We start from the raw sequence: 23,851 nt of genomic DNA on the forward strand, positions 1-23,851 counted from the left end.
CTGGGGAAGTGGTTCATCCGATTCTGCCGACAGTTCCCCAGCGCGATAACATCGACTCTGATAGAACTTCAGGAGACGCAGACTCTCTTCGCAGCAACCATCCTGGGGCCATGTCGTACTGTATGAACTGCAACATAAAGATGGGTTTCACCCCTATCAAGTTTAGTCTGATCTTCGTGCATGTACTGACTTTCTTGCTTTTCACGGACTGGGCGCTAGACACGCTACATGGTTTCTATGAAAAGGACTGCCCCCCGAAAAAGTGCTCATTGGTGCGGAGTTTAATCAAGAAGAAGTCCTTGGCCATTCTGACGGCATTCTTGGCGCTCGTGCCTATGGCTTTCAGGCTCGCTGACCTAGTCCGATTTTACAAGGGATTGCGCGATCGGTATACTCCTAAGGGTGGATTGCCTTGGTCATTTGGACAAGTCACGGCAGTAGCAGTCTGGCTCCCTGTGGTCTGCAAGTTCTTGCACTATTGTGAATCCTGCCCATTAATCCTTTTCCTTCCGTATGCGGTTGCTGACTTATCTTGCATAGGCGTAGTAAAAGATGGTGTCCAGGCCCGCATCGATAAGGACGAATATGTCGTATCACGTCGCGAGACCGCCATTTCAGAATTGAAGAGTTCTGAAGAACCTGGGCTGGATAATGTTTCCTTGATTAGACCTGCTGTTCCGGGAAGCAAGGTCGAGGCGGAGCCGATTGAGATGCGAGCCTCACTGGATGCTTCGGTGGAAAGCTTGCTCATGATACCACATGCAGGCTGGAGTCCTGACATGGAAACCCCATGAGTCGACTTTGTTGAGATTTGTTGGGTTTGAATGTGTTTGTGTGCCGTTTCTGGATTTGGTGGTATTGAATCATGGTCATCAGGGAAGATGATAGTGAAACCAATCAGATCCAGCTCAATTTCCGCATCATAGTATTCATTTCCCTAGAGGCATGTTCTTGAGTTCCACCTATAGCTGCTTCTGCATCTTTAGACCTGCAATATTCTCCATAAGACACCGCTCTGCCCAGAAGCTACGAGAGATAGTGCAGGGTACTATATCGATCAGCCCGTGACCGGTTGAGCCATTTCTTTCACATATCTTATTCTTCCTTAATCTACTTTATCTCTTTAGTGCCCACTATAGATTCTTTGTATCCAAGCTTATTATTTAAGAATATTTGAAGTTAATATGGTTAGTGACTATTAGTAAAGTTTGGAGAACCCATGTTCACCCTAAGGACTGTACAGCATGTTAACAGGCCCCAAAGAACAAGGATGCAAATATGTTAATCCGACCAAATAGAGTTTAGCTATCTTTTCTACCGACTATTCCGGGAGAAAAGTAGCAATGCCACGTTGTTTTATTTTGCATCAAATACTCCGTTACTTGACTGATACAGTAGCCGTGTATGCCACAGGCAGTTACTGACTTCACAACATCCTTTGAACTGTTTGCGACATTATGATTTCCTCCACGCTCCTACTTTCAGCTTTCATTGCTGCCGCCCAAGCGATTGACGTTGATGTTGCGGTCGTAGGCGGCGGGGGATCTGGTGGTTATGCTGCTGTCCAGCTGCGAGAGAACTATGGCCAGAAGATTGTAGTCATTGAAAAGCAAAAGCAGTTGGTACATAAAATGGGTGACCTATTGATGGCGAACGGCTGACATTTTGTAGGGTGGTCATGCACAGTCATGGTACGATCCCGTTACTGGAAAGGCGTACAACTATGGTGTTGACGCATTTACCAACATCTCCATCTCAATTGAATTTTTCCGGCAACTCAAAGTTCCTATCGGGCCACTCCAGTCTGTACCCGCAGAGAACTTGTACGTCAACTTTGAAGATGGCAAAACAGTTGACTATACGCCTCCCACCACGAAAGAGGCCGCTGATGCTATGGGCAACTATCGTGACCAGTGGCTCAAGTACACCGACATCCTTTTACCTACTAGCAAGCATTTCCCGCGAGGTTACAGGGTTCCGTCGGATCTTTTGCTGCCTTGGTATGAGTTCGCGCGCAAGTATCAAGCAGAAGCCGCAAGCCCGAGCATCTGGGATATTGTCGTCGTTGATCTCAACACTGCGTTGATGATTGATGTATGGAAGGCATGGAATCCCAGCGTCGGATCGTTTCAACCAGCATCAGGTGATAATACGGAGATTTGGAAAAAGGCTGCAAAACTCCTGGGCAAAGACGTCCTCTATGAGAGCGAAGTGATCTCCGCTGAGCGAACCAAGAGCGGAGTGAAGCTTGAGGTTAGAGATAAAGATGGGCACATCACAAAGGTCAACGCCAAGCGACTTCTGATCACTATCGGACCGGAGACAATCAACCCGAAATACTTTGACCTGGCCAGTGAGGAACTGGAAGTCTTCCATTCCGCTGCCGGCAACCGCTACTTCACTGGCATTGTATCTCACCCTTCTCTGCCCGCAGCTGAGATCACCAATGTTGTTCCAGCTGCCATCAACGCAAACTACCTCGCGTACCCAACAGTCCCCTTCCAAGCATATTTTCACTATAAAGGAAACTCCTCCACTGGACCTATCCACCGGGCACTAGCTGTCGTCCCGAGAGAGACTTCAATTGACGATGCCAAAGACCTTATCCGCAAATCAGTTCAGAATCTCATGGATGCTGGAACAATCCCAGCTGGAAACTCTACGGATCTCGATTTCAGAACTTTCTCGGATCATGGACTGTTATATAGGCGCTGGTCTGCTGAACAGCTGCGTGATGGTATCTTTGCAAGGGCCAATGCTCTCCAGGGTCAGCGATCGACTTGGTACACTGGGGCTTTTTGGATGAACAACGATTGTGTCATGTTGTGGAACACTACCAAAGCCATCTTGAAGGAGATGCTCAAGGACACATAAATCAAATTAATTCGGTCTGCTTGGTTTGTAAGGGCTTGGTGCACCCAGCCCTCCCTAACTTCGCTTCTTTGTAACGACCAGCAGGATTTGTCAAAGCGACTTCCTGTTCTGTCTAGGTCAAATGCCAACATCCTATTAACATTCTCTTATTTATCAGACCTAACCCAGTAAATAGAAAGCGATATGATCTCGCAATAAAGGTCAAGAGCCTTCGAAACCGTCAGTTAATCAGAAGCTTTTGGCTTCAGCTCAACGTGGTTCTACCATTCCTATCAGAAACACATTATATAATGAATATGTAGGAAAAGTGTCTGTAACCATCTGATTTCACTTTTGTCTAGCACGACATGCCATCCTTCTGACCCCAAACCCAGTGCAAATTCGTTCCCACCTCGACTCCGTCCTCAGTCTCCCTGGTAAGCGTTTGAACCAGTGACTTTATCCCACTCTCAGTCAGCCCCAGGCTCTCGTCCTGATCCAATAACAAAATACCGTTCAGGCTTTGCGCCATGTACTCCAAAGCCACTCTGGTGATGACTGGGGTCAGGTCAGGTCTTCCTAGCATGATGAAAACCTTTTCATCTACTTGTTGCAAACCAGCCTCTCGAAATTGACTTTGTAGGAGGACAGGACACCTTGCACATGTTAGCAGACCTTTCAAGTAAACACATTGGAGACTGAGGGTTTGGGCACTTACTTGGGGTCACGTCCGAATTTGACGGCCGCTGCAGACTCGATCCTCTTCCACTCATGGAGGGCAGCCGAGTATGGGTTACTGGCGTATCCATAGGCTCCTATCTCGGACCAGAACAGGTATCCATTCGGCTTGAGCAGTGTCTTGAGATTCTTTACAGCTTGAAGCCACTCATCCTTCTTCAGCGCTGCATACAGTAACTTCACATGTACCAAATCATATATTCCCAAATACTGTTTTGGAAAGGGTTCTAGCACGTTGCCGTACTGCAACTTGACATTTGCCGGCAAGGAAGTAGTTTCGTGGAATTTCCTTGTGTCAATGTCGAACCCGTCAAGCTGTGCCTCCTCGGTCACTCTGGCAGCAAGCTCCTTGAGAAATATCCCAGTTCCTGTGTTTGCGTCTGCGACTTTGGGGGCTGAAACAGACTTCAGATGCTGCCAAATGACGGGAGGAAGATCACCACGAGTGATATCTTTGAAGACGTCATGTTGAAGGTCAAGGCGCTGCCGTTCCCTGTCGGCGTCGCCATGATTGAGGGTGTAGATTGAGGGCATTCTGAACCGCTTGGGTGATAATGTAGATACTTGCCGTCCGTTAGGTGCTTATATGTGAGGCTAGGACATGGTGCGGAAGCCCGGAATAACATGTCGGCAGTTCATTCTTTGTAAAGAATCGTCCCCGATGTACCAATCCGAGCTTGCCGATCAGGGTCTTATTATGCAGCACATTGGACACGGCAAATCACAATTATTACCAGTATCACACACAGCGCCTTCGGAATCCGAATACGAGATTCTACGCTGACGTTGGTCTCCGCTTACGGCGCCGCTTATGTCGGCAGGCTTATAGATGCTGCAACAACTTGGCGTAATTTTCAGTTCATAAGCTAAGATTAGTGTTACCATAGCATGAAACCATCCCTTCAGATTATAATCTGATCTTTCCCAAATTCGTAAAAGAAACTTATGCCTGTTAGGAGGCATAATTGTGGTAGTACCGACTGGGATGTTGCAGTCCTTCTAGTTTATTTCATCAACCCTTCTATACTGCGCGTTGGCTCCTCTTGCCAACTGACTTTCCTTGATTTGAGCAACACTCTCAAGCTTTCTCCTTTAGCTTCGCTTGCATAGCACCTCTCATAGCCTCAATCGGAGCTTCTTTTCCGGTCCACAACTCGAATTGGGCATATGCCTGCTCCTCCAGAACATCAACGCCCCTGTACACCTTCCAGCCAGGATATCGCTCAGCGACTGTCATCATTCCTGTTACTTGCGGTCTGTATGCCATCTCTACCAGCACTCCATCTCCAGTTCCTGAGAACAAGCTACTGGGAATCTTCTCAGCTCCAAGATCGTCAGCCGGTATACAGGCAACGATAAACCTGATCTGAGCATCCTTTGCAGTGGCAGCCTCCTTCAGTGTTGTAAATGCCCGGGTCTTGAGGTCTGGAAACCTTGACGCTAGATCCTCAGCCTTGCTCAAAGTCCTGTTGACGACAATGAGCTCTCCAAAGCCGAGGGTCTGGACAGCGTAGCATGCCGCTCTAGCAGCACCTCCAGCACCCAGCACTAGAGCTGACGCAGAAGCAAAGTCTCGAGCTCCAGACTTCTCAACACATCTCTTGATACCTATCCAGTCCGTGTTGTCGCCATGAAGCACTCTTTCACCATTGAATTCAGTGACAACAACGGTATTGATAGCTCCAATGCTCTCTCCTCTTGGAGAGAGTGATCCCAACAACTTTCCGATCTGTAGCTTGTGTGGAAACGTGACAGATGCGCCGCCAAAGTCGGGTCGTTGAATTATGCTCTCAACTGACTCATCAACATTCTCGCTCTCGTGGATTTGGTAGTGATGTGGCAGGTTCAGAGCTTTGAAGCCGGCGTTATGAAGTGTCGGTGATAGAGAGTGTGATATGTTGTGGCCAAAGATGTAGAATTGCTTCTGGCCGTCGGCTTTGGCACCTTGCGGCACAGCATCTGACGGCTGGGCCATTTTATTTGTTGCAAAGCCGCTGTCGTTATTGGGCCGTTGGTGGGCTGGTGTTGTATCGTCTGCAACCATATTGAACCGATCAACGAAGTGTCAAGAGCGTGGTTGATGATGTGAGAGTACTGATCTCCACGACATCAGAGCATTAAATCACCCGATCCGTCGAATTGATAAGAGTGGAGCACTGATTGTTGTGATAGACCGGTCACCAAGGAAAGTGGGAAAGAACTTTGCCGGCCGGAGCAACATCCACTACTGGGCGGCTTTAGTGCATCCCCCTCCGTTAAATCGTTTAGCAGTTTCGTTTTAGACACAGGTATCCTCAACGGCCCATTTCTAGCCACTTTCCGAGAGTCATGATATGTCTAGTGTAGTGTGCAGCTATTGTGGCTGATTCGTGCGAGTCCTCACAGTCTCGTGGGTGTGGCTCGCAACCGAGTATATTGCCAGGATATTGAACAAGCTATTATGCGTGCTTTTTCAAACTAGAAACCCATGTCAAACAGATGCTCAAGATTACTAGGGGCATCATCAAGCATTCCCAGGTGCTGCATGAACTCTGGTGGGTTTGCCAGCCTATCTGCTCGTCAGTTACGAAAACGGTGTCTATTCTTTATACACTTACCAATCCGTCGAGTCCAACGTAGCGAGACTGTCGAAAAGACCGTCATCTTCAATGTTTGACCCCAAGGTTGGGTCTATTGGGAATGACATTCCGCTTGGTGGTTGTGAAGGTACTGCATTGTCCGGCACTGATGTGTCCACCTTGCTCGACAGTAGTGTTGATGGAGTTGGTGGTAGTTCGAACTGGGATGGCACTGGTCTCTTCCCGTGTATTGGAATTAGTGAATGACTCTCTTCACCAGCAGATATAAGCAGTGAATCGTTCAAGACATCATCTTGGGACATTCCGCCCAGCGGCTCTTGCAAGATATGCAAACATCTCGCAACAGCTTCTTTGGCGCAATTAGAATCATCGCCGAAATTACTAGGAGCATAATGCGCTTCCTGCTGACGAAAAGACCGCGCAGCTAATTCTATACAAGCTTTGATAACAGGTGAGATAGCACAGCGACCTATGATCCGGACGCGTTTCTCTGTGAGGCTGGCCAACATTGAAACATTCTCCCAGTAGCCTCTTGGGCGTTCGAGGATAGGACGGTGGGAGACCGAAGCCTCAGTTGCTACCATTTCAAAGATGGTTGCTGAAGCTATGCAAAGACCAAGAGCCTGAGGTGACATGCTGGTGGATCTCAGGCTATCCATAGCGCTCAAGTTCTCCTTGCATAAGTCCATGAGCTTGCTAAAGCTCCCGACCGTGGCAAGATTCTTTTTGTGGTGTATCAAATTGTTCAAAAATAGAACGACCTGGAGTGATCGGTTGAACGTACTTATCACATGCCCCGGAACATGCAAGTTTGTGTTCTGTTCGTCTTGCTGAGATTCTGGTTCAGCGAGGATCTTCAGGTTCCATGGTTCCCATTCCTCATTCCCATCAGCCAACAAGCCGCCTTGAAGGAATATATTGGAGGGTGTGAGGTATGGTAGCGTATCTAGACGTGCTGCGACCATGGTTTCTAGTAGTGCGCAGCCCATAGTTGTCCGTTTTACACCATCCCGGCTTGACGGATCAACGGCGGTGCCCTGGGAGAATAGGCCAAGGGATATTGCTGTGTATATGGCTCGCCCGATTGTAGTCCATGCTACAGACCAACGGTTCTGATCCATTTCAAAGAGGCATATGATAAGCAGAGCTCGAACATGTCCGAGATCAAAGGCAGTTGGCTTCGCGAATAAACTTGTCTCGAGTAGATTTCGTGGCAAGTTGGGGTACTTTAAATCAGTCGACTTTCCGCTACGAGTTTGTGATAAGGTTGTCGACTGATGTGAGGCGTATGCAAGGACAGCATGAAGGAAGGCTATTTCTCCAGATGATAGTGAACTAGTAGATGCTGTCGATGGTTCGTGAGATAACGTGTAAGCAGCGCGCAGAAGTTCGTGCTTTTGCGATATAGGGAACCAGCAATGCGTCGTCTCGAAATAAAGGTCTAAGAGATATGACCAGTTCTTCGGAAGGTCAGGGACAGCTGATGGCAGGGAATCCAGGCATCGTGATGCGGGTTCTGGTTGGCGGGTGATGGTGTCATGAAGCGTTGTCTTTTCGATTTGATGAGGGGGTGAAGTTGATGTAGTAGGTAAGGGAGAGTAATCAAAGGTTGGTAGGCCTGATTGTGTTGTAATCGTATCTCTTGGCGTCATTGGAGCCCCTGTGCCATTCTTTGTCGATACCAAAAGTGTAAGACCCTCGACCACCTTTGTGTCGAAAATCTGACTTGAGTCGGCACCTTCTTCATCAAACTCACCCTCTGCAGACAGAAGACTTCCCATTTTCTTCGATACCGAGGATTTATGCCATGTTTCGAGTAGAAAATCGACAGAGATATTTGCATCGTGGAGACCAGATGCGGGACAGAAGGATGATTGTTGAACAACACCCTCCAGAAGCCCACATATCCAATCTTCGCTCCCCTGGATGGACTTAAAGATGAGTCCCAGTAATGTTTCGATGCCTCTCACATAACCCGGCCGTAGTCCTCGCTTCTTTGAGGGTCCATAGCTGCATGTCCGGTTGTTATCGATGCAAGACTTGCACGATGGCCTTTGGCCACCGCATCTATCTTTCCTTCTCCTACACTCGTTGCATGCTCGTGTAATTCGATGTCGATTACGTCCATTGGGCCCCTTGTCTGAAGTCTCGGTATCGGTCCTTGCACGTTTTGAAGCTCGTGGACTAGCTTCTTGCTGACCTCTGCCTTTCGAGTCTCGGGAAGTCGTCGACATTATGAGGCTTAAATGCTGTGAGATTATTCTTTCCTCACATTCTTGTGTGTATCTCAACTGCCGGTGGTTGACGCCGGCCAGATTTCATCGACACTCGAATTCATCAGACTCACTCATCACAATCATCTTTCTCCATCCTTTCCTAATCCAGTAAGTGTTGTGCGGGGTGACTGGGTCTAACTGGAGCGGCAGAAATTTCTGCCGGTGCCATTTGATTGGTTTGGGATATGCCGCGGCCACTTACCTACCCTGGGCGAGTATCAAGGGTCGGCAATATGATTAAACACATTGAGGGCAAAGGCGTGGCTGGCCGCTATGAGAACAGTACCATGTCCTCTTGTGTGCCCATGACTCTGGCTGCTCAAAGACACATCGCTTGGATTTATGCCTGATGTCTCGACGAGTCCACGAAGCGCACAATCGACCTAAGCGTCAAAGAATTATGGTTAGCCCCAGCAAGACGTCAGTGAAAATTATGGCAGCTTCAGCAGCAACAACGCCTCTGGGGCTTTCGAGGATACCAACTCCTCAAACGCCACTCTCAAGAAAAACTACCCCCGACCATTCTCACCCTAAACACAACTATGCACCAAATGCATCTATAGCGCTCATCGGCATGCGAGGCAGTGGCATGTCAACGCTAGCGGTCATGGCTTCAAGCGCCTTGGGTTTTCGAATTCTAGATGCGGATCAGTACTTCTACAAAGCCACAGGGCTTTCTAGAGCAGCATACAAGGCAACTAGCGGCATCTCTCAATACCGACAAGAGGAGTTGAAACTAATGAGATCTATGCTCTTCGACAACCCGACTGGTGCAGTTATTGTGTGCGGTCCTGGTGTTGTTGAAGGCACTGGAAAGGAATGGCTTGCCGAGTATGCCAAGGATCATCTCATCATTTACATTCTGCGAGACGCTGAAGAGATTCAACGGCATCTGAGAGTATTCGACGTGAAAACTATCCGGGATCTCACACGTCGTGCAGCACCAGCTTACCGGAATCTGTCAAGTTTTGAGTTCTACAACATCTCAGATATGACACTTTCCAAGCCGGATACTGCAACCTCACGCGGCGATATATCGCCTAGGGCTCTTGCACTGAAGAAGGTTGAAGAAGACTTTCTGCAGCTGATATACAGCATCACAAGACGAGACGACTGCTACAGCAAGTACAAAGCAAAGAACAGTCTTTCTTCCATACCACTCGAGACCAGAAAGTTTACGTACTCTTTGTCCTTACCACTATCAACACTCAGCTCGCTCATCACCGACTTTCGTGGACTGGACACGGAAGCAGATGCTCTTGAACTCACAATACCGGATTCAAGTCTTGGAAGTGAGGTTAACAGCAAGGACACTGCCACAGATAAAATCAGCAGGCATTTCTTCGTCGTCAGGAGAAATATACGACTCCCAATTATATACCATATCGATACATACGGAAGTGAAAGGAGAATCTCCGAGGATGAGTACTTTGAGCTTTTACATCACGGGCTACGCCTGGCTCCGGAGTACCTCTGCGTCGATCTCAAATGCGACGCAGCCAAGATTCAGAACCTCATTACATCTAAACGCCAAACGAAGATCATCGCACACCATGTCGTTGCCGATCCAGCAGAAGATGGCTGGAACTTACCAAAGCAATGGGCCATGATTGAGCGAGCTCAAAGTCTCGGATGCGACATCATTCGTATCTGTCAAGAGGCGAGGTCCGTGGAAGACAACTTCGCCGCCCAGCACTTTATCCACCGAGTCAATTCGTCACCAGATCATACCATTCCATTAATAGCATACAATACGGGCCGTCTTGGACGCATGTCATGCTATCTCAACCCCATCCTCAGCCCAGTCACTCACCCACTGGTCCGAAGGCTGGCCCAAGATTGTCCATCCAATGTTCTGCTCACAGTTCAAGAAGCGCAGAAAGCAGTCTTCTCATCCTTTCTTCTCGACAACCAATATTTTGGCATCTACGGAAATTGCACGTCCAAGAGTCTATCACCAGCGATGCACAATGCGGCCTTCAAACTACTTGGCATGCCGCACCGATACAACATCTTCCTTCGGGAATCGATAGACCAGCTATCTGAGCTCATCAAAGATAACACTTTCGGAGGGGCCAGTATAACTGCACCGTTCAAGACTGCTATACTACCCATGCTTGACTTCTTGAGTGAGGAGGCAAAAGCCATTGGAGCTGTCAACACCCTTCTATGTCTGAAGAAGGCTACGATGGACTCTTTACTTGAAAGAAATACGGCTGGACCAACAGTAGCTCTGTTTGGTGAGAACACTGATTGGATTGGTATTCATACCTGCGTTCAGCGAAATCTATCTCCTATCAATGCTGTCAGAAGACGGACGACAGGGCTCATCATTGGTGCTGGAGGTATGGCCCGTGCTGCTGCGTACGCTCTCATTCGACTCGGCGTGAAGACTATTCTGATTCACAACCGAACTCGGTCAAGGGCAGAAGAACTCATCAAGCAATTCAATAACCAGTACAAAAGAGAAATAAGGAGGTCTACGGCGGATGGCATCGAGATAGAGATCGGAAGTCATGATGCCCCATCGTTTAGAGTAATTGGTTCCAAAGACGACGTATGGCCTGAAGACCTAAGCCTACCCACAATTGTCGTCTCGTGCGTGGCAACACGAGAAATCGATGGGCAGTGCTCAGCAGACACGAGTCTCCCAGATCATTGGCTTTCAAGCCCGACTGGTGGCGTCGCAATCGAGGTAAGCGCTAGTATTGCATTGCGTGGTGGAATCAAGCTAATATACATTCACAGCTATCGTACACACCACTAGAGACTCCATTGCTTAAGCAAATTAAGTCGTTATCAGAGAAGGGATGGATACCTGTTGATGGTCTGCAGGTCCTACCAGAGCAGGGAATGATGCAGTTTGAGTTATTCACCACGAGGCGAGCACCAGCTAATCTCATGAGAGACGAGGTGTTTAGAGCATATAAGGAGCGATTAGAAAGAGAAGCGGATACATAGGCACGTAGACAAGGCAATGACATCTATCAAGGCTATAATACCACCATTGCCCGTAAATGTCCACAATGACTCTTCTCTGTATTAGAACGTCCATATCCTGTCACTATACTTAGTAAGGCACCGGATGTAAAATCTTGGATAATGACTTACCCATTGAACCTCGGGAGTTGCATCCCCGGTTGACGTCATCGGAACAGTATTTTGCCGGCTCACTTCTGTCAGTCTGGCCTCGAGCGACACCATGCCACCAATTGAATACATGAGATAAAGCACTACCTAAAGCCAACGACATTTCATCGCCCTTAGTTCATCTAGCCACTAAATCAAACAAAATGAGCGTTTTCCAGCCTGCAATCTTGTCAGCCTCGCTCGGCCGAGCATGGCTCCACGACTTCTCCAACAAAGCCAAACAGGCTTCAGAGCATGGCTTCCAAGGCATCGAAGTCTTCTATGAGGATCTTGAATATGAGGCAAAAAGACTGCACAGCGTCGAAACTCCCAGCAATGATCAGATTCTTGCTGCAGCATCGCATATTCGAGAGCTGCTGAATGGCTTGAAGCTTACAGTCATTGGTCTTCAGCCATTCTTGTTCTATGAGGGTCTGAAGGACCGGGAGCAACACGCTCGACTCATCGAGAAGATCAAACTGTGGTTCAAGATCGCAAAGATCTTGGGTACCAATACGATTCAGATTCCTGCCAACTTCCTCCCGGCTGATCAATTGACCGGCGATATGGATGTTATAGTAGGAGATCTCGTCGAACTAGCTGATCTGGGCATCAAACAAGACCCCCCGATTCGTTTTGCATACGAAGCTTTATGCTGGAGTACGCATGTAGACACTTGGGAGAAATCCTGGGAAGTGGCCCAGAAGGTCGATAGACCTAACTTTGGCCTCTGCCTTGACACATTTAATATCGCCGGACGTGTGTGGGGTGATCCAGCTTCTCCAACTGGCAAGACGCCCAATGCTGATCAAGACCTAAAAGAATCCTTAGAGAGACTTGTCAAAGAAGTCACACTGGATAAGTTATTCTATATCCAAGTCGTTGATGCTGAAAGGATGGAAACTCCCCTTGTCAAAGGACATCCATTTCATGTTGACGGAAACCCTGCTAGGATGAATTGGTCGCGAAATGCCAGGGCTTATATGTATGAGACGGATCGAGGTGCATATCTCCCTGTTGAGGATATCGCAAAGGTGTTGATTCATGACATGGGCTACAAGGGATACGTCTCGATGGAGTTGTTTTCACGAACTATGGCTGAGGAGGGGCAGGATGTTCCGAAGCAACATGCCGAGAGGGGCATCGCAGCTTGGAAGAAATTTGTTGAGAGGTTGAAGTTGAACCAGATCTAGATGTGTAGTAATGAAACCAAGGACATAGGAATACTTCTGGCTACCTCCAGTTCGTAGCAAAGAATTTCAGTTCATATTAAAGTCACTGGGTCTTTCATGAAATGTCTCATGAAAAAGCTTAAGTAGATTAAATCTAAAAGTTGATACCGGGACTCTTCTCAGCCGAGTCGATAAGAACCTTCCACGCTCCCTCTCTATCAAGCTTCTTCACCCTCTCTTCACCAGTCCAAAGCCTCCACTGCTCTTCAATCTGATACCCAATAACATGCGTTCCTTCAACCGTAGGCCAGCCCTTCTGCTCCGCCAGCTTGATCATTCTCGTCCTTCTCGGCTTGAAGCACATATCAAGTAACACTCCCTTTTCAGGTCGAGAGAGGAACTCTTCCAGGTTGGCTCGAACAGCAAGTTCATCTGGTGTTTGAGGCTCAAAGTCAGGCACTGTGCCGACGACGTAGTATGGTGTCTCAAGCTTCTGCGCTTCTCCCTCCTTGACGTGGATGATTGTCGGAACAGGCGAAAGTTTCTGAGAGTCCCGCATCAGATCTATCACTTCTTGCTCATCGCGATTCAACACGTAAATGATGGAAGATTGAAAGTACGAGCTGAGCGCATAAACAGCTGCTCGACTAGCTCCTCCGGCGCCAACGATCAAGGCTGGCTTGTTCAGAACAGGTACACCAGCTTGATCTCCCTTCTCGAGAAGACAGCCCTTGATTCCGCGCCAATCAGTGTTTGTCCCACGTAACTTTTTAGGATCTTCCCAGTCTCGGTAGACGTTGTTGCAAGCGCCGATGGTGGCAGCAAGGTCGTCTAACGCATCGAGCCGAGGAATGATGGCGTTCTTGTAAGGCATTGTAACAACCAGGCCTGCTGTAGTGTCTTTTCGCGCAAGGTCCATCAATTCATCGAGGGTAGCGCATTCCGTAGCGTAGAATGTCCATGGGAGCCCGAGGGATTGAGCAATATGGTTGTGCATTGGCGGAGCGATCGAGTGACCGACGCCAATGCCAACGAGATGCAAAGTGCGCTGTTCTAGGTTTTCTGAAGCCATTTTGACGATGATTCTCTGGTATGATTCAATCTGAGTACTATGTCATATTCTGATCTTGAGTTTAGTTTATCTATGTCATTTGCTTCCCCATCCTTTAGGCGCGGAGTATTCTTCTGCCGCTTTGGGGAGCACTCTCCGCTGGACTAACCCCTCACTACTCCACTACGGCTCTGATACTGAATCCCGACAGTGCCTGTTCCCGTCTTATGCAGAGATCTATCAACTATACAATAGTGAAAGTTCTACTACCCCATTCCTTGACCATCGGCAATTGGCAGTATGAATTGGGGTTATTCTCCCGAAGACGCGCGTTAAAGAAGCCCAACCTTGAGCAATCAGTGTCATTCTTCTTTCGCAAGACTAAGCCTGCCGTGAGTTCATGAGTTTTAATAGCAAGTAATGTTACTGTGGCCCAGTCTGAGTCAGACTCTTCTGCATCGGGACAAAACTTGATATTAGCGTTAATATACCCTCCATCAGCCGTCAAGTACTTCAGATGATGCCCCCCAGGATTCTTCCGATGAGACGTACTTCTGCTACATTTCCACTCCAGGTCCAGTGCAGGCCCCGTGACACGAAGAGTACCGCATTTGACAGACCCAAAGGGAGCTCCTGGCTGATCGAGCTCATACTCAATAGAGTCCACTGATGAGACATTTCTTCCGTTACCAAAATCGCATGTAACTGCTCTGTTAATAGCAGTCCAAGACCAGGATGGTCCCTGATTACTTGGTCTTGGGCATGAAGCTCCAGAACTGGTTTCCCAAAGAAGCGCTTGAGGAAGGTCATTCACCCATAGGCCAGCGGCGTATTTTCCTCCGCGTATGCGGCTGAAAATCTGTGCTAGGCCCGATATTGCGAGAATCCTATCAGTTGGCCTTGTGAGGTTTCGTCTGGTGTATAGCTCAACCAGATACTTCCACTCCAACCTAATGGAACGATCGTCAGGTCTTGGGTGATCGTATTCGGGATGAGTGCCGAAGAAGGCAATAGCATCAAGACGGTGCGTGTTTTTGAACACTGTCTTGTCACTCCAAATCCAAGTTGCTTCAAACCTGAAAGGGTCACCTCGTTTTCTATCCAGACTCCATCCGTCACAGTTTCCCTCACGTTCCTTGCGGCAAGACCACACTGTCGTCAACGATCCGATAATGAGCAATCGGCGAGACAGTATGTATTCTTGCAATGTCCAACCCCTTGTATCTAAGAAATTTTGGTCTTCATCTCTTTCCGGAACTTGGAAGGTCAATATGCATTGTCTTGTTTCTCCAGCTTCGTCTCGGACCTCCACGACTGTTGTTCCTGAGGGAAGTGACCTCGGGTGAAGAAAGCCAGTATGAGCGTCTGGTGCCCTTTTGGCTGCAATTGTGAAAGCTGCGTGGGTATAGACTTGTGTCATCTGGCCGATCTCAATTTCTTTATGGGATCCTTTTCTGTCTTGGATGATGCAGAGAGAATCTACCCAGATGAATCCAATTCCAAGCTTGTGCGATGTCAGAATGGCATCTTGGATCGTCCTAGGAATGTCTTCCCAGGGTATTCGGTCCTGTACGAGTCCTTATTGCTTTCTTTCAAACAATTATTCAAGTCACCCCCCCAGCAATAGCTCAGAGCTGTGTACTCGGTGTCTTTCTCTAGCGAATTTCCTTCAACAAGTCTCACACAAGGCTTCTGGCCCTTACTAATTCTGACAATCTCGATGAGTCGACTAGGTAAGAATCTTGGAATTGGCCTGGAGCAGATTGTGTGGGATTGACATTGCCTGGTGTCGCATCTAGCTTTCCAATCTCTAATAGTTGCCGCGGTGATGTCTGACAGTGGATCTGTACTTATCGGCTTTCGAGTGAAAGACAGTCCTTCGCTCCATTTGAACTCTATATTCTTCAGTGATATGCTATAATAGCTTAGCTGGCCAGCTCACCTTGATCAGTCGTGAGATTATAAGACAGGAACTCTGGATGGCCATATCCTTTATATGACGGAGCATGGACATAGTGGTCTTTCATCGGGAATCCAAGCTTTTGGTCACTTGAGAGAGTCTTTTCCAAAGGTATCAGACCCCAGAACCTCCAATCATCAGTGTACAACTTCAAGTCGTGTGGGCTCCATTGTTCTGGGTATCCTTCTCCAAGCTGTGAAGAGAGATACTTCCCGAGGCTGCAGCCACTGCGCGCACCTTCTTGTAGATCGTCAAGACGTAAACCAGTGAATCTCATGTGGTGATGGTCCGGATAGTGCCTCGATTTCAAGTCTCTACATATGAAAACCTTTTCTAGTTCGTCACAGAGGTTGAGCTTCTGGCAGTGCAGGCAGGTATGGCCTCGGAGAAGTGAATCATCCATTTCGAGAAGAGCGAACGCGATAAGACGTCTGCACCGCAATACAGCTTGACGATGAATAAATCAGCTGGCACAGGTTTACTCCAGCCTAGGACTCAAGAATCAGAAGCTTTTGTAGAGGGTGACTCTAGGTAGAGGATAAGAACGAGAACCTTTCAGGTGCAAATTGTTTGCATATTCAGCTGGCTCTGTCTGAGTCTTTTGTCTTAGTCTTGCATAAGGTCATGTGACTGTGGACCAGTAGGATTTGTTTGTCAATAATTGAGCCTTACCACGGCGGTTAGTTTGTACATTATAATTGGCAAGTCGGGCGTATGTACATCCCCAGTGTTCTGGACCAGTCCTCGGAGGCCTCCTAGGCTGATTTCCCTTTTTGGGATCTCGGCGGACTGCACTCTAAGTCCAGCCAAGCCCTTTCAGCTCAGGCTTTAGGCCATTGGACCTTATTTCAATCATCGCGTTTACTAGTTTTCCTGCTAATCGCCTTATTGTCTGGACTGTCCCCTCCTTCTTCGCCAGCTCTTTTAATATATCGGCCTTATGGCAAGCAAAATCCATAATATAACAAGCACCTAGGTCATTAATAGCTGCCTTAAATGCCTTATAACCAAAAAAGGCCAGCTTAATATAAACTATATCTAGAATAGTTTTAAGTTTAAAGTAGGCTTTAGTAAAAGATTAAAGGTTATTAACCTTTATAAGGTCTTTAAAGCTATACTACTTTTTAATCTACTATTTACTTATATATAAAAAAGCATTATATATAATGAAAAGTCTTTAAATATATACTTAAGCCTTTTAGCTTATATAATCCTTATTAATAATAGTTTAATTTACTATAAATATACTATTTATAAAGTTATATTATAGTATATATATAGAGATATAAACTTAAGGTTATATCCTTTTATATATCTCTTAATCTCTTTACTTTATAATACCTTAAGGCTTATAGTAAGATATAATAGTTATTATAAAAGCTTTTAGGTAAAAGCTTATATTAAGAAAAAAAAATACTGTATTCTTATTTATTACCTATATTTACAGCCTAAAGGTTAACCTTATAGGCGGCAGTTATCCCTGTAGTCTGGACCGTCCAATCAGCACCATCTCCAAGGAAAGATGATAAGCCTTAGTATAACTATATATGTCATGTATTTCTAATATGTCTCTCTATCCCCAGAGAATTCAAAAATTTTCTCCAATGTTAATTTTCACTCCCCCACACTGACTTCAACAGCTCATCAACCTTTATAAATTTATAATTAGGGAAAACCTGATTCCATTCATCCGAGACAGTCCAAGCTCCACGATGGAACGCAGTAAGTGTCCCGATAACCACCATCTTTGAGAAAGCTTCCACCTGGTCCTGAGGAACTGACGGCAGTGGAAGTCTTGGATAGTTATCTGTCTTCAGTTCCCCAGCGGCGAGATCCTCCATCTTGAGCCACTCAATAGTGAAAGGTTCTCCTTCGTGAAGTCAGTACCTTCCTCTCCTTTAGTTCTGTCAGCATACTTACCTCGTACTTCTTCTCCAATTTTCAGGAGCTGGCGAATAGAAATTCGATCACCGCTCATACCTCCAACCACTGGCCATTCACCTTCAAAGTCAATAGCCTGTGTGACGATGTTGGCAATGTCATTGACACTTGTATAGGTGATCTCGTCGTCGAGTGTACCTTCGACAACAATCGCATGTTTCTTGACGAAGTCGACGTTGACGACGGTAGTGGTGATGTACTTTGCAGTCTTGTATGGATGGCAAAGGTAATCCATAAAGCCACCAGGCTGGAACAGTGTATACTCGATAACCTTATTGATCTAATCAGCCTCTGTAATGGAGAGGATATCTTGAATATGCTACCTTTTTATCAGAGTTCAAGCTCTTGAGATATTCTCTGATCTCGATCTTGCCGCTGTACCATGACATGACATCAAGAGAGTCTGCCAACTTGGCCCCTCTAAAGCATAGTCAGTTGCAATGATACTTGTCACTACTTTCTGGGAAGCTTACGTTGCCCACTCAGATGGAGCGAACCTCTTCACGCCAGCCTCAACGGCTGCGTCAATAAGTCGTTTCTGGGTCTCATTTCCCGGATCCAAGTGGACTGCAAGGAACGAGAGGACGGTTTCAACGCCGCGGAATAAATTCACAAGCTCCGACTTGTTGTCGTAATCAGTTTTAATCCAAGAGATTCCCGGGAGCTCAGGAAATGTCGATGGGTCCTAGGTCTGTCAGTCGCCAGTTCAAACAAGCGGGTCATGGTCCAGATGTACCTTACGGACGAGTGCAGTAATATCATGCTTTCCAGTAGCGACAAGCCTGTCGAGAATCTCTCTGGCGAGCTCTAAAAACGGTCAATAACTTTAGGACTGAGTTGATAAAGCTAAACATACCGCTAGAAGCTCCTGCGATAGCAATTTTGACCATATTGAATGACTTGTAAGTGAGATGTATTTGGGAATTCTGTGATTCTCATGTATTTTTGTGAAGCGGAACGACCCTCATTTTATAGATAACTCTCGGCCTTGACCGGGGATCTCTTTGTTAGTCAATTTCTGACCCCGGGCAGACATTTTATTCCGAACACGTAACCTCAACTTTTTAACCCTTTTGGCGATACTGGGTCGGCCTAAGCTGTCCCCGGCGGTTACGTGATCGGGGTAATCTGTACAAATTACCCACCCAATCAGGGCAAGGCATTTGTGCTTACTACTCCGCTTCCGTCTGACAAATACAAGATTCGGATAACAGTCTTGACAGAACGTTATATTCTTGGGCCAATGGTAGATCAAAAGGTAGCATATAAGCGACAATATGGGTGTTGCAGAACCTCAAGATGAGTTGACGGTGAGTTTCCTCGAATCGACTCCATGCAGGCGCTTACATGGGCTTCCAGCGTCGTCGTGAGCGAGGCCGCCGCTCCCAAGCAGCTTTTCGCAAGCGACAGGCCCAGTCAAACCACGCGCTGGCGGATCAAAATGCGCGTCTGAAGCAGGGCATTCAGAAACTACTAGATGTAGCTCAAGGTGATGAACGACAAGAAATGCTTGACATCCTTCGTGAGCTTGCACTTGCTGCTGATATCGAAGCTCCACCCAGCGTTTCCCAGATAGAAACAGTCTGTCCTAGCACTGGGCCTTCAGATAGCGACATCATCACTACAGACGCAACCAGCTTCCAGAGCTTCAGCAGCATTTCTCTCCCAATAAGCCCCCCACAATCGACCCAATATCGTCTGGAGTGCAGCATGTGGCTAGACCCATTACATTACCTACGCGTCTCGTTACCGCCTCAAGACATCTTGCCATACCTGGGAACCGGTGCCGAGACCTTTGCAGGCCTTCTATTCTGGTCAGTCATGGAACATTACCAAACAGTATGCACGCAACACAACTCCAAAGCACTCATCCAAAAAGGCCTGGAGCATTCAAAAGCTACGCAGGATATCAAGCCGTCTTTCATCGAGACCATGGCAAAGGCAAGAGTCGAGTATAAACAAACGGGCTCCATTAGCCAAGCCTATGCCGTCGCCGCTGAAAAGGATCTGGGACTTGTACTGTGTAATCTAATAGAAACAGAGTATCGCTCTACGGGCAAGGATCCAGACCAGTGGCTATCGTGTATTGGTATTGAGAAACGGCTCAGGAAGACAATGAGTCACGATGAATTAGAGAACATGAGAAAGGCTGCGCTTGTACGAGATAACACAGTCTTGCGCCATCTACTGGAAGACGTTAAGTGCAGGCTGTATGATAGCTGTGTCTGTTTTGGGGATGGTCCTCGATGGGATGTAAAGATGGTTGATGAGCTATTCGCTCCTTTTATAAGATATAGAGGAGAAAAGAACCTGTTAAAATGAAAGGAGGCACTTTTCGGTAATCACTCTTGATCTCATCATCTTCGTGTCCTTGTTGAATTGGGCGACTACTTCTGAGCGACAAAGTATTAGTGGTTTAATGCTCTATAGCTCAACTTTCAGTATGTCTTCGAGGCTAGACAAACGTTACTAGTTCAATTGGTACATAGTAGATCTCTGGCCTTTTGTACTAGATATGGCGACTAAGAATGACCGTTTGTGGAGTCAGTCACGAGGCCATCATCCTTGAACTTATAACGTTCCTCCAGATCCCAATACTTATTGAATCCAACGCCCTCACAAACTTCGTTGTATGAAAGTATCATAGGCGGCTTTCCAACGGTCATACTCTTTTTCAGTTCTTCCAGTGTCTCGCGAATACTCTTGAGCTTCGCAGCGACAAGCGTCCAGGGATAAGCCACAGCACAGAATCCCAGTTCTGCAAGGTCCTTTGCAGACAGATTCTCAGTCTTTCCTCCTTCGATGACTAACACCATAAGTTAGCACGATTCATATGATTTGAGGAGAACTTCAGCCAACGGACATAACTTACTGTTTGCAAATGTGGGGATGCCAATCTCCTCTACACATCGACGCATAGACTCACGATCGGGAAGGGCCTCGACAAAAACGGCATCGACACCGATCCTCTTGAATTCCTTCGCACGGCTCAAAGCTTCTTCCCAGCCATGGATCAGCGCGTCGGTTCTAGCTAGGATAAAAATATCTTTGCCTTGATCACGAGCGTCACAAGCAGCCTGGATACGGGCGTATGCTTCACCACGAGAGACCACAGACTTTCCCTTGGTATGACCACAGCCTAAGGCAGTTAGCTTTACATGATTCTATTGCAGGAAGGGCTGTCGCAAGACTTACGCTTTGGCCATGTTTGATCCTCAATCATGATTCCAGCCGCGCCGGCGTGGGCATAACTCTCCACGGTTCGTTTAACGTTCAGCGGGCTGCCGTAGCCTGTATCTCCATCTGCCATAACAGGCACAGAGACCTGCCTTACAGTTTCCTGAATCTTATCGCATACCTCAGCCATAGCGATATAACCAGTGTCAGGAAGACCGTAGGCACTAGATACAGCATACCCAGCGAGGAAGATCATTGGAAAACCAGCTTCCTCACAGAGTCGTGATGAAAGACCATCGTAGCTGCAGCAATGGGCGAGAATCTTTGTAGGATCATTGTGGGCTTCAAGCATCATGGTGCGAAGGGCTGAGGCGTGGACAGATGGGATCTTGCCGCGGACATTCTTCAGAGTGCCAGTTACATCCGCGATCTGTCCGGGCTTGCCAGGCTTTTGCAGGGTTGGGGGGTTGAACTGGAAGGGGTAGGGGGTGCTGTTGACGATTGACTTGGACATTGTGAATGGGAGTATTTGATGCTGATATGTGTTGTTTGGATGTTGAGATGGTTGATGATAATCAGTAGAAACGGGGACGTTTGCTGAACATCTTATATACGTAAAGTCTAGATAGGCAAAGGTTCGGCGCTGGTTGGGATCCGGATATGCACGGAAAGTGACGGATACTCCGCTATCCGGAGCATGCTCTGCTCCGGATCTAACGATATTCCCCCGGATAGTTCTCAGAAAACCTGGGGTATGCGGGGACCCCGCATCTTGGATCTGGTTCCGAGATCAGATGCACCCCTTTCTGCGAGCTACAAACCTTGAGTCCCGGAGACTGACGGGATCTGTCGATGATATGGTCAAAGCGCTTCAAGATCGATAGCCCATCTCTCGACTACTAAAACCCACTGAAATCCTCGAGAAGGATCCATCCCCAACTCTCAATCCATCAAGTTTTGTCTCCATCTCTAATTCGCCTTTCGGTACACTGTCATGATGAATCACCTAGAGTCTGAACACAAGATGTCCTTGGGCACGGAGGAACTTGAACATGCAACAGAAGACCAGGAACAGCAACGCGTTGATGTTCCCGAGGAGGCCAATAAGCGTATCAAGAATACAGTAAGCTACTACCAATGCTACATATAACATCTGTCCTAACAGTTATCTAGTTTGACCGCCGTCTTCTCCCCATCGTCTGCTGCCTATACATCCTATCCTATCTCGACCGAGGAAATATCGGCAACGCCAAAACCGCCGGCGCAAAAGATGACCTTGGTCTCAGCGACTCTGAGTGGGCTTGGGTCCTAAACGCGTTCTACATCTGCTACGTTTGCTTCGAGTGGACCAGCCTTTTCTGGAAGATCCTCCCCGCGAGCAAATACGTCGCCGGGCTTTGCGTTTGGTAAGCAAGGCTGTATCTCAATAACCATGGTTGGCACTAACAGTGTGTCTCTTGTAGTTGGGGAACGGCAGCCATGTGTGCCGGTGCTGTGCATAACCTCGGTGGGCTTATTGCTTGCCGGGCGCTGCTTGGTGTATTTGAGGCTGCATTTGGTGCTGGTGCCCCGTATTTCCTGTCTTTGTTTTACCGTCGTGATGAGCTCGGTTTTCGTGTTTCTCTCCTCCTGGGGATGTCGCCGTTGGCGAATTGCTTCGCTTCTGCATTGGCGTACGGAATCACGCATATCAGTGGCTCACTGGAGCCTTGGAGATATCTCTTTATCATCGGTAAGTGGCAACATGCTCATAACCCTCTGTGTTACAGCTTTCTGACTAGTCTGTTATAGAGGGCGCTCCCACTGTAGCCTTCTCCCTCGTCGCTTGGTTCTTCTTAGCAGATTCCCCAGACAAAGCCAAATACCTATCCGAGAAAGATGCCACCTACGCTGTAGAACGGCTCCAGGTCCGCGATCGCACCAAGAAGACTGGAGTTCGCTGGAACCAAATATTTGCTGGCCTTAGAGACTACCAAAACTATATCCATACCGTCATCCATTTCTGCTGTAACTATTCTTTCGCCGGCCTTTCCAACTTTCTTCCGACGATTGTCCGCGATATGGGATATTCATCCGTCACGGCACAGGGCCTCACGGCACCACCATACTTTCTAGCCTTCCTCTGCTGCGTGCTGGCAGCTTTGGTGAGCGATAGGTATGGCAAGAGAGGATATGTTGTCGGCGGCAGCGCGTTCATTGGATTTATTGGCTACCTCATGTTGGTCGTTGTTCAAGATGAGTCTAATAAGGCAACGCGATATGCCGCCATATTTCTTGCGTCTTGTGGAGTATTTCCTGCGCTCGCCATCAACATCACCTGGCTGCTTAACAATCAGGGAGGAGACTCGAAGAAGGGTGCGGGACTAGCGATTCTAGCTACCTTTGGTCAATGCTCTTCTTTTGTCAGCAGTGTTGTATTTCCCAGTTCTGACGGGTGAGTCTCCCTGTTGCTCATTTCGAAACCTCATAATTGGGCGTGCGTATACTAACACAATGCTTGAACAGACCTCTCTACCTTCGTGGCACTGCCATTGGCTGTGGATTGACCGGACTGATCTCTGTCCTTGCATTGGGCCTGCACTTTGCTTTGGAACATGAGAACAAGAGAAGGGACCGGGAATATGGCCCCGTCGATTCCGATATGGCTGTTGATGTTACTGAGCTTGGTGACAAGAACAAGAACTTCCGCTACCTCACATAACATAGTGGTTGTTCTGGTTTGTTAGGATGATGTACAATTCTTCGACTAAGTTGGCCTGCTTGAGCGTGATCCATTCCATAGTGAGTTAGTTATTCTTTTCAACAGTACAAGATGCGAGCACTGCAATATTACAATCATAAGCTCGGCCTTTCTTCGTTGATAAATCATGTGCGCCCTGTTGCAGAGAATCATCGCGTAGTCAATCTTTGTTATCTTTAGTGTTCATTCGGAAGCCATTACCCGGCTAAGATTTCTCATGTCGCCCCAAAACAAA

The 23,851-nt window shown here is 47.5% G+C and overlaps 13 protein-coding genes across 13 annotated transcripts; 6 read left to right on the plus strand and 7 right to left on the minus strand.

Moving 5' to 3' along the window:
- Positions 1–140: 140 nt before the first annotated feature.
- On the plus strand, positions 141–794 carry FPRO_00111 (uncharacterized protein; the record flags this gene model as incomplete). The annotated part of the gene is made up of 2 exons (XM_031225755.1): positions 141–480; positions 541–794. 2 exons carry the CDS (start codon positions 141–143, stop codon positions 792–794), a joined length of 594 nt encoding a protein of 197 aa, XP_031076359.1.
- Positions 795–1,457: 663 nt separating this feature from the next.
- On the plus strand, positions 1,458–2,874 carry FPRO_00110 (uncharacterized protein; the record flags this gene model as incomplete). Its single annotated transcript, XM_031225756.1, has 2 exons — positions 1,458–1,622; positions 1,672–2,874. 2 exons carry the CDS (start codon positions 1,458–1,460, stop codon positions 2,872–2,874), a joined length of 1,368 nt encoding a protein of 455 aa, XP_031076360.1.
- A 337-nt stretch (positions 2,875–3,211) lies between these two features.
- FPRO_00109 (uncharacterized protein) lies at positions 3,212–4,125 on the minus strand (the record flags this gene model as incomplete). The annotated part of the gene is made up of 2 exons (XM_031225757.1): positions 3,212–3,509; positions 3,572–4,125. 2 exons carry the CDS (start codon positions 4,123–4,125, stop codon positions 3,212–3,214), a joined length of 852 nt encoding a protein of 283 aa, XP_031076361.1.
- A 544-nt stretch (positions 4,126–4,669) lies between these two features.
- On the minus strand, positions 4,670–5,635 carry FPRO_00108 (uncharacterized protein; the record flags this gene model as incomplete). Its single annotated transcript, XM_031225758.1, has 1 exon — positions 4,670–5,635. One exon carries the CDS (start codon positions 5,633–5,635, stop codon positions 4,670–4,672), a length of 966 nt encoding a protein of 321 aa, XP_031076362.1.
- A 413-nt stretch (positions 5,636–6,048) lies between these two features.
- Positions 6,049–8,404, minus strand: FPRO_00107 (uncharacterized protein; the record flags this gene model as incomplete). Its single annotated transcript, XM_031225759.1, has 2 exons — positions 6,049–6,139; positions 6,189–8,404. The coding sequence occupies 2 exons, from the start codon at positions 8,402–8,404 to the stop codon at positions 6,049–6,051; spliced, it is 2,307 nt and encodes a 768-aa protein (XP_031076363.1).
- Positions 8,405–8,879: 475 nt separating this feature from the next.
- On the plus strand, positions 8,880–11,407 carry FPRO_00106 (uncharacterized protein; the record flags this gene model as incomplete). Its single annotated transcript, XM_031225760.1, has 2 exons — positions 8,880–11,141; positions 11,195–11,407. 2 exons carry the CDS (start codon positions 8,880–8,882, stop codon positions 11,405–11,407), a joined length of 2,475 nt encoding a protein of 824 aa, XP_031076364.1.
- A 332-nt stretch (positions 11,408–11,739) lies between these two features.
- Positions 11,740–12,768, plus strand: FPRO_00105 (uncharacterized protein; the record flags this gene model as incomplete). Its single annotated transcript, XM_031225761.1, has 1 exon — positions 11,740–12,768. The coding sequence occupies one exon, from the start codon at positions 11,740–11,742 to the stop codon at positions 12,766–12,768; it is 1,029 nt and encodes a 342-aa protein (XP_031076365.1).
- Positions 12,769–12,901: 133 nt separating this feature from the next.
- On the minus strand, positions 12,902–13,819 carry FPRO_00104 (uncharacterized protein; the record flags this gene model as incomplete). Its single annotated transcript, XM_031225763.1, has 1 exon — positions 12,902–13,819. One exon carries the CDS (start codon positions 13,817–13,819, stop codon positions 12,902–12,904), a length of 918 nt encoding a protein of 305 aa, XP_031076366.1.
- Positions 13,820–14,042: 223 nt separating this feature from the next.
- Positions 14,043–16,161, minus strand: FPRO_00103 (uncharacterized protein; the record flags this gene model as incomplete). The annotated part of the gene is made up of 3 exons (XM_031225764.1): positions 14,043–15,365; positions 15,482–15,693; positions 15,741–16,161. 3 exons carry the CDS (start codon positions 16,159–16,161, stop codon positions 14,043–14,045), a joined length of 1,956 nt encoding a protein of 651 aa, XP_031076367.1.
- Positions 16,162–17,365: 1,204 nt separating this feature from the next.
- FPRO_00102 (related to 2`-hydroxyisoflavone reductase) lies at positions 17,366–18,589 on the minus strand (the record flags this gene model as incomplete). Its single annotated transcript, XM_031225765.1, has 6 exons — positions 17,366–17,628; positions 17,679–17,970; positions 18,023–18,119; positions 18,173–18,384; positions 18,436–18,506; positions 18,556–18,589. The coding sequence occupies 6 exons, from the start codon at positions 18,587–18,589 to the stop codon at positions 17,366–17,368; spliced, it is 969 nt and encodes a 322-aa protein (XP_031076368.1).
- A 387-nt stretch (positions 18,590–18,976) lies between these two features.
- Positions 18,977–20,021, plus strand: FPRO_00101 (uncharacterized protein; the record flags this gene model as incomplete). Its single annotated transcript, XM_031225766.1, has 2 exons — positions 18,977–19,009; positions 19,059–20,021. The coding sequence occupies 2 exons, from the start codon at positions 18,977–18,979 to the stop codon at positions 20,019–20,021; spliced, it is 996 nt and encodes a 331-aa protein (XP_031076369.1).
- A 200-nt stretch (positions 20,022–20,221) lies between these two features.
- FPRO_00100 (uncharacterized protein) lies at positions 20,222–21,390 on the minus strand (the record flags this gene model as incomplete). Its single annotated transcript, XM_031225767.1, has 3 exons — positions 20,222–20,505; positions 20,572–20,838; positions 20,895–21,390. 3 exons carry the CDS (start codon positions 21,388–21,390, stop codon positions 20,222–20,224), a joined length of 1,047 nt encoding a protein of 348 aa, XP_031076370.1.
- Positions 21,391–21,900: 510 nt separating this feature from the next.
- Positions 21,901–23,577, plus strand: FPRO_00099 (uncharacterized protein; the record flags this gene model as incomplete). The annotated part of the gene is made up of 5 exons (XM_031225768.1): positions 21,901–21,999; positions 22,050–22,282; positions 22,340–22,608; positions 22,668–23,310; positions 23,382–23,577. The coding sequence occupies 5 exons, from the start codon at positions 21,901–21,903 to the stop codon at positions 23,575–23,577; spliced, it is 1,440 nt and encodes a 479-aa protein (XP_031076371.1).
- Positions 23,578–23,851: the final 274 nt, after the last annotated feature.

This window comes from Fusarium proliferatum, assembly GCF_900067095.1.
Source record: "Fusarium proliferatum ET1 genome assembly, contig: FPRO_scaffold001, whole genome shotgun sequence".
In the NCBI taxonomy this organism is placed as follows: domain Eukaryota; kingdom Fungi; phylum Ascomycota; class Sordariomycetes; order Hypocreales; family Nectriaceae; genus Fusarium; species Fusarium proliferatum.